Source organism: Perca fluviatilis, chromosome 14 (genome assembly GCF_010015445.1).
Source record: "Perca fluviatilis chromosome 14, GENO_Pfluv_1.0, whole genome shotgun sequence".
Lineage (NCBI taxonomy): Eukaryota > Metazoa > Chordata > Actinopteri > Perciformes > Percidae > Perca > Perca fluviatilis.
In genome coordinates this window covers 14,141,925-14,154,502 of record NC_053125.1, presented here as the reverse complement: position 1 = coordinate 14,154,502, position 12,578 = coordinate 14,141,925, and the positions used below count along the sequence as shown (strand labels likewise).

The 12,578-nt window shown below is 42.4% G+C and overlaps 1 protein-coding gene across 8 annotated transcripts in view; it reads left to right on the top strand.

The window, feature by feature from the left end:
• The window catches only part of LOC120573638 (multiple PDZ domain protein), a 50,560-nt gene extending 43,555 nt beyond the window's left edge, over nucleotides 1–7,005 (top strand). For all 8 annotated transcript variants that reach the window (XM_039823488.1, XM_039823487.1, XM_039823482.1 and 5 more), the window contains 8 exons: nucleotides 2,702–2,849; nucleotides 2,945–3,031; nucleotides 3,135–3,231; nucleotides 3,333–3,496; nucleotides 4,310–4,414; nucleotides 4,827–4,921; nucleotides 5,145–5,268; nucleotides 5,358–7,005. In XM_039823488.1, coding sequence (XP_039679422.1) covers nucleotides 2,702–2,849; nucleotides 2,945–3,031; nucleotides 3,135–3,231; nucleotides 3,333–3,496; nucleotides 4,310–4,414; nucleotides 4,827–4,921; nucleotides 5,145–5,268; nucleotides 5,358–5,504 — 967 coding nt within the window. In that variant the 3' untranslated portion in view covers nucleotides 5,505–7,005. The remainder of the gene's footprint in view (nucleotides 1–2,701; nucleotides 2,850–2,944; nucleotides 3,032–3,134; nucleotides 3,232–3,332; nucleotides 3,497–4,309; nucleotides 4,415–4,826; nucleotides 4,922–5,144; nucleotides 5,269–5,357) is intronic.
• Nucleotides 7,006–12,578: the final 5,573 nt, after the last annotated feature.

Below are 12,578 nucleotides of genomic sequence, written 5' to 3'. Positions count from 1 at the left end.
ATTTAGATATACACTCACCTACAGGATTATTAGGAACATCTGTAAGATTTCTCGTTTTCAATCTCAATTATGTAATCAACCAATCACATGGCAGCTGCTTCACTGCATTTAGGGGTGTCGTCTTTCGTCGATAGAAAGGTGATCTAAGCAACTTTGAGCGTGGCATGGTTGTTGGTGCCAGACGGGCTGATTTGAGTATGTCCCAATCTGCTCAATTAGTGGGATTTTCACGCACAGCCATTTCTAGGGTTTACAAAGAATGGTCTGAGAAAGGAAAAACATCCAGTAAGCTGCAGTCCTGGGGGGCAAAAATGCCTTGTTGATGCTAGAGGTCAGAGGAGAATGGGCCGACTGATTCCAGCCAATAGTAGTTCAACTTTGACTCAAATAACCACTCGTTACAACCGAGGTATGCAGCAACGCATTTGTGAAGCCACAACATGCACAACCTTGAGGCGGATGGGCTACACCAGCAGAAGACCCCACCGGGTACCACTCATCTCCACTAAAAATAGGAAAATGAGGCTACAATTTGCATGAGCTCACCAAAATTGGACAGTTGAAGACTGTAAAAATGTTGCCTTGTCTGATGAGTCTCGATTTCAGAATTTGGCGTAAACAGAATGAGAACATGGATCCGTCATGCCTTGTTACCACTGTGCAGGCTGGTGGTGGTGGTGTAATGGTGGGGGGGGGGGATGTTTTCTTGGCACACTTTAGGCCCCTTAGTACCAATTGAGCATTGTTTAAATGCCACAGCCTACCTGAGCATTGTTTCTGAGCATGTCCATCCTTTTATGACCACCATGTACCCATCTTCTGATGGCTACTTCCAGCAGGATAATGCACCATGTCACAAAGCTTGAATCATTTTAAATTGGTTTCTTGAACATGACAATGAGTTCGCTGTACTAAAATGGCCCCCACAGTCACCAGATCTCAACCCAATAGAACATCTTTGGGATGTGGTGCAACGGGAGCTTCGTGCCCTGGATGTGCATCCCACAAATCTCCATCAACTACAAGATGCTATCCTATCAATATGGGCCAACATTTCTAGAGAATGCTTCCAGCACCTTGTTGAATCAATTGCCACAAAGAATTAAGGCAGTTCTGAAGGCAAAAGGGGGTCAAACACGGTATTAGTAGGGTGTTCCTAATAATCGTTTGGTGAGTGTAGATAGTGCGTAGTGTATAGAGAGTTAGAGAAATATACAGCTTATATCTGGGAACGTTTTTACTTTCCTTCCCATTAGAGCTGTGGAGGAAGATTTACATAAGTCTTACTAGGATTGGCAAACTGTCTTACACATAAACTCAGCTCCGTCTTCGATTCTCGCAGTAGCATTTATTGGTTAAGGGCACATTTGGGTCCATAAGTGTGTGTAGTGTGGTGATTGATCTCACCTCTGGGATAACCCTCAGGAATGGCTTACACAGACCACAAATGCATATGCACAGCTGATTATGTGTGTGAATAACCGTTTGTATAACTCTGGATTTGTGTGTTAATGTGGGTGCATACAATTTTTGGTTCTATGTTGAAATCAACTTGTCAAAAACACACAAAACAAAGTAAGACAACTGCAGGTTTGTCAGGTTAGGGTCGTGGGTTGCACAGCTTAGACAGCTGTAGGCAGTTCAACTTTAAATGTAGTTGTAAATCTTTGCCTCTGTCAAAGTGGTTTTGCTACACAAGTGGAAAAAACAACAACTGAAACGCTCCATAGGATGGAAAAGGCTGCAACGTAACAGACAACCTTAAACCCTGGGCTAAAATGGAAATGCAAGCTAGCAGTTAGTGGTGAGGAGCTGTGACAGCCAAGCATCTCTGGCACTGGGGATTGTATGATCAAGTTGCCTCTCTTCACAGCTTCTGCTTGTGTTTGTTTAATCTACGTGGAGATTTGCACTTCAGATATGGAAAGTCAACGTAGATATGTGCTTTTGGAAAACAGACGCAGGTCTCTGCAGTTAACTTAATTCCCCAAAGGTCAGTACTCAGAGCAAGCACATGTGTGACTATGATGACCTTTGGCTTTAGACAAAGAAGGTCTAATTGTATTTTCCTGTGACAAAACCAACAGGTTTTTTAAACACTCACTGCTTATTTGGCAGATATAGAGCCTCAAAACCCAAATATGCAGCAGGTGACATCACCAACAGCTGACTTTGGTAGAGGTGTAGACACGTCAATCAAGCAAACAATCCGCAAGAAATGCTTCTCATAAATGCTTCTCATAAATGCTTAATATCTCCTTAACATGAAGGATTCTTAGAACTGCCACCAATACACTTATTCGAGGAAAGGAACTGACTAAGTTAGTTGAAGTCAGCATTGTGCAGTTAAATAAGTGTTTTCTCAATAATACATGATAGCTTCTCACTTTTTGGGCCTGAATGTTCACAGTAAGCATATGCAGGATTTGAGATGGAAAACATTTATTGAGGTCACAGTTGCTATTAAATATTCCATCTTACCAGCCGTCTGCCGCTTCCCAGGAACGTAAGCCACAACTGTGCAGACGTCCATTGGAAAAATGTGAAAATAGCTGGATCAATAGTGTACTATCAATTACATATTCACGTCAGCAGTACGATACGGTTAGGGTCAACTAGTAGAGACAATTACGGTATGACTTACAGTAATAATAAATGATATTGCACTGTCACGACTTTGTCTTTCAACCTTTCCTACCAGGAATGACACCGGAGTGTTTGTGTCCGACATTGTGAAAGGAGGTTTGGTGGACACTGACGGCCGACTGATGCAGGGCGACCAGATCCTGTCGGTCAACGGGGAGGATGTCAGGTCGACCACTCAGGAGGCCGTAGCTGCACTACTCAAGGTACATCTATTGCTCTGGCCCTCAGAAGTGAATGACACATCTGCTTTAAACTGTGTTGGATAACTGTATTCAAAATAATGTGCCATGTGTTGTAGTGCTGCGTGGGGCCTATAATAATGGAAGTAGGGCGGTTTAAGGCAGGCCCTTTCCACTCAGAAAGACGGCTGTCTCAGTGTAGTCAGGTACTGTAATCTTTGAAGGATAACATTTTAATGTTGAACAGAAATTGTTCTGACAGAACAACAAAACAAAGGAAGTAACAGCGCTGAATGTCTTTTGTTTCAGATGAGTGAAACAGGCAGCACCAAGGTGGCCTCACAGTCATGTTCAGACTCTGGGAACGTGCCCAGTGACTGTGACAAACTAAGCAGGAATCCAGATTGTAGGTATCTTCAGAAGGGATTTTAATTTGAGGCGGTCATAGGAAAAATGACCGCCTGTGTACAAGGCATCCTAACATTTTGCACGTTTGCTTCCTTGCAGCTCCAGAGCATCAGGACACCAGAACAGTTGAGTTCACTAAAGGTCCCAGTGATTCTCTGGGTATCAGTATAGCAGGGGGCGTGGGCAGCCCTCTGGGTGATATTCCCATTTTTATCGCCATGATGAATCCCGTCGGCCTGGCTGCTCAGACCCAGAAGCTCAAGGTACAAGATTTACACCTCCCTCTCCGTAAGCTTTATTCAGCTTCCAGCGGAATAAAAGACTAAGAATTTGCACGTCAGTAATTCTTGTGTAGGATTTAATGTGAATCTTAATTATGGACAGCGATGTCATTCCCACTCACTTTACTCCGTGTGACTCCCAAAGGTCAAGAGCCTACAGCCTTAAGCAGTGACCTCAGCAGTTAAATGACAGAGAAAGTGACAATTGTAGCTCTGTGTGACACAGACTGGAGGAGAACAAAAGCCATTGCTAACACGGATAATAAATCTCCCACTCCTGCATTCAGATCATTAAGCCTACAGAAGGGCTCATTGAAATGAAAGGGGGGGGGGGGAATCTTGAATAGTTTATTCATGCTGCTTTATCTTTTTCTGCAGGAATGAGAGATAAGAATGCTACATAATGTAATTACTCAGCCAAACACAAGCATAGTTTTGCTTTTGTATGGCTTGGAGAATTACATTTTCAAATAGTATTAGCCACATCCTGTTATCATGCAGAGCTATCCAGACCTTTGTGAAGTAACATCATAGAAATCACATAACGGCACTTCTGCACGCTTTGAAAAGTGGTGACACATATTCATACCGGTTTTAGGGATTAAGAAAACATTTGAGTGTTTATTATATAAAACAGACCACAGAGCTAAACTTACATTTCCAATTGTTAACCATTGTTTCCAACCCAAACACTGACGTGTCAGAAACATGGAGAAGCCAGCTTCACAGCTGAACGTGCCAAGTTGGTTTTCTCTCATCTAGCATTTTAATTGTATTAAACTCTCACTTGTCTAGATTGGGGACCGCATCGTCAGTATCTGTGGAACCTCTGCTGAAGGCATGACCCACTCACAGGCTGTCACTCTGCTCAAGAACGCCACAGGCACCATACAGCTGCAGGTCACACACGCACACACACACACACACACACACACACACACACACACACACACACTTTGTGTTCTAATTAGATTACAACTGCAGGTCACACACAACACACACACACACCCTTTGTGTTCTAATTAGATAAACATGCAGACATTTAAATAATCTACAGTTGAGTAGTCTATTCTTTACTTTATCTGCGTACAAAGGTTTTACCTGAAAAGAAAAGTTGAAGGCTACCAGCGGCAGGCTTTGAAGTACCATAAAACTTGTCTCCCTCATCCAGCACAACCACAATGCTATCAGTCTTTATCTAAGTCTAACATACCATAAAACGTGTGTGTGTGTTGGTGTGTGTGTGTGTGTGTGTGTGTGTGTGTGTGTGTGTGTGTGTGTGTGTGTGCGTGTGTGTTTCGTGCACCTGTAGGTGGTAGCGGGTGGAGACACCACCGTGACGGGTCCCTCTCAGGAGCAGGCAGCTGCAGGTCTCACACCCAGCTGCATCTTCCAGGATGACCTCGGGTATGAAGTGGTTATTACACAGAAAGAACATTCTGCTGTGTCTCAGCATCCATCTTACCCCTTACGTCAGTCTGTCTAAGTACTGTATGAAAATGATTAGTGAGGGCGGGGGGGGGGGTCACAAAAAAGGGGAGGGTTATGTTTTTTTTTTTTTTTCTTCTTTTTGCTGAAGCGAATGTAGTCTGTATACAGTAGTCCCTAACTGTCTTTGTCTTCCCATCAGCCCACCTCAGTATAAGACCATCAATCTTGAAAGAGGACCAGACGGACTGGGTTTCAGTATAGTGGGAGGGTACGGCAGCCCCCATGGAGACTTGCCGATCTATGTTAAAACTGTTTTTGGAAAGGTACGTAGCACATTTCTCCGTTTTTTAATTTGCACAATTGACAAACAGCGTGTTATTGAGCAACTCTATTTGCATGGGTGTGCGCTTAGGGGGCAGCAGCGGAGGACGGCCGCCTGAAGCGAGGAGACCAGATAATGGCCGTTAACGGGCAGACTCTGGAGGGCGTCACTCACGAAGAAGCCGTTGGCATCCTGAAAAGGACCAAAGGAACGGTCACGCTCACAGTGCTGTCATAGATCACAGTGCTGTCAGACACACACACACACACACACACACACACACACACACACACACACACACACACACACACACACACACACACACACACACACACACACACACACACACACACACACACACACACCGTCTTCAGTTATTTTCCTACACTTCTTATCACACCCACAGTTATTCCACATCTATAAAGACTGAAACTTTAAAATAGCAACACAGCTTGATGTCACGTCTAACAGTAGGAGAACTCAAACCAGCATTATTTCACGACTAGACGATTGTGTTAAAATCACCAGCTGTTCATCTGTGAAAATATGCACACTGAAATAGGAACAACCATACACTGATAATTATGAAGGAGCCTATTGCTCAATGTAGCTTTGAACACTGTGACCCACGTAAGCCTACAGCAAGTAGACTTATGTACTATATAGTCATGATAAAAGAGCTTTTATCACTGAAACAGTCCTGCAAAATAGTATGGAAAGTAGATCTATGAATTCATAAAAAGTTAGCCATACAGTTTTAATTAAGTTGTTATGCATCTTAAAGAGGCCGTAAATAGTATTAGAACTCCCTTACATTCCATGGCTCTGGATTGAAGTATTCACTGAACATTGTGGCTCAAGTTTTTGTTTTTTTGCCGTTTCCTGCTTGATATAAATGCATTGGGAGATCATTATTTTCAGGAGTATTTTACAACAGAGAGCACCCTAGAGCAATATCAGAATATTTCTACAGAGGAGAGGCCTATTCTTCAAGGTTTTTAACAGTCTGGAGTCTATTATAGAGATGACCTCCCACTAAATTCAGAGCATGAAGCAGCATGGAAACGGCCTTGAGGCAGTTAACAGATGAGCAGAATTAAGCTAATGGCTGTATTAGCTGATAACAGCATTATTTGTCATTGGCATTGCACTGCTGTTGGCCACTAAGCATGCTGATTATCCTGAAAGGCCGATGCTGCTCCAACTGGTGTTAATCAACTTATTATAAAAGTGTTTTAGCAAAAATGGCCAATAGAGCATTTTTAAGTGCTGATGGCTAGAAGTCTCATATTGTAAATACACAAAGATGTGAAATCCTTAAACTAAGAAGCATGGTTTGAGTGCACATTTGGCTAGATGATGAATTGTGAGTGCGTGTGTATGACCTACACACTGAAATATAGTGCTGCTAAAGGCGATATATAAGGTATTATGTCAGTATTTGGATTTTTTTTTAAGTATTAAGTAATCACTTCATGGAAGTACACAGAAAGGCACCTGCTGTTTGCTAAATAAATATATAATGGACCTGAGCGCATTCTGACCTTATTGTTTACCCAAAACAAAGTCATCTAATGTGTACTTCCTAAAATCATTAGGCATGTGTTGTGTGGTCTAGTCTATGATAAATGTGTCTGTTCTCTGTCTTATCGCTTTAAATATCTGTCTCTAGCACTGTCAATGTGACATTATTAAAGTTATTCACACTGAATTAAATAAAAGTGACCTTTGGATTCAATGTGTTGCACTTTTGCTTTTTGTTGTGCCTTTTATGTCTGAAGAAGACAGCATTCTTATTTCAGCATCCTCTTTTGTACAATAATTGAATCCACAGAGAAAAGTAGCTAGTTAAGCCTAGTAGAGTGACTATAAACTCAAATATGAAAATATAATGTTCTTAAATGAATAATAGTTAAGCATCGTGAAATGCAGGGCAACCTTCCAAGTGCACCAGCTGTTACTCTATCAAACTGCTCCTTACTTTTGATTATTGCACAGTATACATCTGCCATACATTACATAAATACATTTTCTATCTAGAAATTTACTGTTGCAGGAGGTCAGAAGCTAAAACGCGCTGAAATTAAATGCACATGAATAAAAATGTATAGATATGGGATAATACGGCCATGTGGAACAGCACATGTGGACTTGCTTGAATAGACTCTCTATTGTCACTTGAGACTTAATAAAGCGTGGATAGAGAGAGACCGAGCTCTCCCTTAAAATATGGCATCCCATCTGTCTGTGCGCTGACAAGCACAGCTGCTTCACAGCCTGCTGCGTGGTTTGTGTGGAGTCCTATGCATAAAGTCCATTTCTTAAGCCAGTTTACAGCAAACATGGGGGCTACCAGTTAATCACACCAGTCACGCAAGACCTTTGAAGCCCTTTGTCTAATGAGGTCTGGGGTGCGTTCAGATTCAGTGGGCTGTTAGTAGAAGTACATATGCTCAACTGTTGGGCGACTCCTTCACCCTGAGGTCAAGACCCAACAGTTACCTGCAGCTGCTGCGAGCGAAACCACAAGCTGGCTAGCCACCGCCTGCACTCGACAGCTGAGCTTTCCTCCAGCACCTGTTGTTTTAATGGCCCCAGTGGGTTTTAGAGGTTACCTAGCCTCCCTCCAGGTTCAGGAGACGCTGGTTGGTTTACACAAGACTTGTCTGCACAAGCCTTTCAGATGTGAGATCAGATGTTGCCACCACGCCACGCTTGGCTTGAATGCGGGCGAATGGTGTAAAGTTACCACCTCGATGGCGCCAAAGCTAAATCACTTTAAAAGACTGCATTATCAAGATGTCAATCAGGCCTTTTGTACATTTTCATGGGATTCTACCGAGAAAAAGACTTCTTTCTTGACCCTAATAAACCCGAGCTATAACAAGCACACCTTTTCTGTCCCGTTCCACGCAAAATGTCAACTCCATAAGCGTTTGCCCCCGTAGCTTTAGATGCAGCCTGTGTGGTAAGTTTGTCGGCCGCCCGTTCCAACATTTCAGAGCTCAGTATCATCATGACTCATGCTAGCTGCACACTGGCTAGCAAGAAGTTAAGCAAACAGAAACCTATAGTTGATGATTGGGCCATGATGACTCATACAAAATGGGACCCCATCATGCTGGTTAAACCGCTCCAAAAGGAGTTCTGCTCATTTGTTTTGAATATCAGAGGGCAAATATGGAGAGGTGGCGGAGAAAATTTGAATCATGACAATGTGAAAGCGTGTTTTGTTCAGGCTTGAAGGCAGTAGATTTCTTTGAACTGAGGAATGTATCATTTATCATCTGAGAAATGTCAAACGTGCCAAACATGAAATGCATCAAAGAGATGCTTAAATTGGGTTTTCATCAACCGTTACGTGTAATTGTGTCAGCAAACATGGTGTAACTAAGACTTTGATAAAGGTTCAAATGTATCATCAACACAAGTCACACTTGAGTGTCAGATGTTTCTAATTCGCTTCAGAATCATTGGCTCATTCATATTCCCTCCATCACCCCAACCTCCTCCTCCTCATGTGGTTGTTCGTTTTGTTGATTCGTTGAGATTAATGTTCATGTGTGTTTGTTAGTGGACTGTAGTGATCCTGTCACTCCACGACAAACAATAAGTCAACTATAATTTGTGAAATATCTCTGCGTCTACTGGACGGATTGGTGCACAATTTTAAACAGATGTTCATGGTCCCCAGAGGGTGAAGCCTAATGGCTTTGGGGTGATGCCATTATGTTTTCTAGCGCCACGATGGGGTTTACATTTTTGTTTTTAAGTGAAAACTCAACAGCAATTGGATTGCTATGATTTCTTTTATACACAATCATGTCCCCCTTACAATGAATTGTAATCACCTTGCTGATACCATGACTTTTCATCTAGCGCCATAATCAGGTCACAATATATTGAATTTAAATACCAGCCTCATCTGTATTTTGTGTGTAGTGTCAATTAGCAAACATTAGAATACTAACGCGCTAAACTAATATTGCGACCATGGTAAACCTTATATCTGTTAAACATCTACATGTCAGCATTGTCAGGGGAGTCAGACTGGGGAGGGGGACTGAGTACCCGGGGCCCTCGTGTGAAGATGCTAGAATGAATAGCTGTGGATGCAGGGAGGGGCCCATAGAAAATGCCTTGCTACAGGGCCCAGAATTTGGTGCTACGCCCCTGAGCATTGTCACTGTGAGCTTGTTTGCATATTATCATTAGCATTGAGCTGTGCCTATACAGACACAGAACCACCAACATGGCTGTAGACTCTAGTCTTTTTCAAAACTGGCAGCTTCTATTACAAGTCTCACAGTGGCACGCCCTCACATGACAGTATGAGGAAAGTAAGTATTTGTACAACAGCCAGTATTTGTTTTTCTTACCAGTGTTAAAATCATTTTTCCATTCTCAAACCTGCCGACATATCAAACTGTCACAAGGAACACACGCAGCTTTGAATAGACCCGCTTGGTTAAACAACATAATTCATCTCCTGACTACCTGATCCACCTTGTGGACTCTTGATCGTCACGGAAAAAGAGTCAGACATAATCAGACATCTCCTTTTACACGCTGAGTGACTTTTTGTCTTGGAAATCAGAGGGTCTTAAAAGGTCACCTTCTGCCTGCCCTTGCATACACAAACTAGCAACCATAATTAAATTTCCACTGTGGCAGGGGTGTAAAATTGCTGCTTGATGAACACACCGCTCTAGAGGAAGACAATATTTCCCTTCACCAGCTTTGCAGGGAAGAGCTAATCATAAAAAGGTTTCTGAGGCAATCGTTTGGCCTCGCTGCACGGTGCACTCTGTTGCCTCAAGTCTTTACTTAGCTGTCAAACTGATTAGCACATCACAGGCACACAATCCTCGGCATTGTTTGAGTCAGCATACGCTAGTTGCTCTTTAACAGTCCTTTCCTCTCAACGCGGTGGTGGAACCGCAGGCAAATTTGGGTAGAGATTGTGAATCTATCCGCTCGAGACAAACATGTCACATGAACATTTCTATCTTAAACTGATGTATTGCAAATCCATATCATTAAATGGCTAATAAACATTGGAATGTGAGGAAGCAACTCATCATGCTGTCGAGTGCATAAGACTGATAAACAAGTCCAACAACTCAAATTGGGAACGTGGAATTATTGCTAGTATAATGAATAGGGAGTGAGACAATTTTATTTTTGCATGACAAATTTTATTCAGCCCTGCTTATTTGGCGTTTTAATTTGTTTACTCTAGTTTTACATATCTCGCCCTGGCGTCTCGTTTCCAGAGCAAACAAAAACATATATAACTATCCTCCTTTTTTTTAGATGCTAACAATTATGTTTTTCTGAGTGCAAGACACAAACAAACACATACTTTGCTTCTTCTCCATAAACCCAAATTATGCCAGAGTCATACTTTGCAAGCAGGAAGCTGGATGCTATCATGATTTACAGTCCCAAGGATAGCTACAGCTTGGCACACACTCCTGCGTTCTTGTTAAAATAAAAAATGTTTAAAAAAAGGCTGGGAGTTAACCAAAGCAGCGATGACATCATGCAAGATCTGTGTTTGCACAAAGTGGAGTGTGAGGGCTGAGGCGCGTGTTTACACAGACAACAGAGCACATGTTGAGCGAGGGAACACTGACATTAAATGTTTGGTGTTCAACCCTTAACCGCAGTTATTACATGTTGGCAATACAAACAGTCTACTCAGCTCAGACTCTGACAACACAACACAACAGACGAGACCTTTTTAATGACCCATCCCATACAGTAAACTAAACTATCTCTGAAAACAGGAAGCTGCTTCCCCATAAGGCCACCGCCTGTCTCAAACACACCTTGCGTGTTTCTCTTGGTATGTTTGCATTTCAGTTACAGCTCCCAATTACATCACCGTGGCCGAGGCCTGATAAGGCAGAGTGTGTAATCATCGTTTTATGAGCTGTGCGTTAAGTAATGCGGTGACACAGCCGCTGGGACATTTTTGCAGAACTGAGGGTGCAACAATCACCTGTGTTTGCCCGTGAGAGGTGCACATGTCTGACCGTGTGGAAGGACGCGGCTGCGAGGCTGTGGCGCAGCATTCATGGACAGAAAACAGACATAGACCAAGGACATGACATCAAATGATGCATGCCAAGGCTAAAGTTGATTGTGGCCTATATTAGCATGCTAACATTTGCTATTAGCATTAAACGCAAAGTACAACTGATGCTGATGGAAATGTCATCAGCATTTTGTCATAAACCAAAGTTTTGGAGAAAAATTTGACCTGCTGGTGGAACTAGAGGAAAAGTCCTGGGATCACCAAAGTTATAGCAATTCTTTCTGTATGGAACATAAATGTATGTACGAAAATGTTATGGTAATCCATACAATATTTGTCAAGAAATTTCACTCAAAATCACAGGTTCTACCCTCATGGTTGAAGAAAAAGTCATTGAGGATGAGTGAATATATGTTTGACCTGCTTGTGGTGCTGAATGAAATAGTTAGGTGTCAACCTCATGGAGGCACTAGAGGAAAGGCCTAATCCTCTGGGGACCATGAATGTACAGTATATACAAACTTTTATGGTGACACGTCAGATAGTTGTCGAGCTATATCGGGGAAGTGGTGGGAAAACCCACAAGCTGACTAGAGCCAACACACAGTACTGTAACATAGCAAAGGTCTAGCACACCGCAATGTGCTTGTGCCACATGTGTTAATGGTCTGTGTTATTGACTGCTGTCTCTCTGCATTGCTGGCGTAAAAACAAAGGCATCCTATTGATTTTAAGGCAGGATGGAAAAATTAGCTAGTGATAAAAGCCCATTCATGCCTCCAGCCTTTGCGGCCATTTGCGCCCATTTCCTTCTTCCCCCTGCAAATCTGCCTGTGCCATTACATTGCAATGCATGTCAAATTAAATGATGTTCCATAAATAACCTTTTTTCTCAGGCTTCAACTTGAATGTCTAACTTTTGTTTCATGCCAAGCTCCCTTTATTATTCTGAGGATGACATGTTCAGAGACCCCCGTTATCAATCCACTTAATCTAGAGCTGTAAACCCTTAAAAACTTTAAATTCATATTCAAACCTGTTTCCTCCGAGAGCTTTCTGCCGTCTTTCTGGCATCTTACCAAGTCATTACTTGCATCACGCAACCTTTAACTCACCTTAACCTATAATTGGTGTTATACTGTAACAAAGGCTTGATAAAGTCATAAAATTCAGCCTGTGTGAAAGTTATTTAGCAATTTCTTGCTTCAAAGCCTGCAAGGTTTTTTGCGCTACTCTATTATTATCATCTTACATGTTGAGTAGCGCTC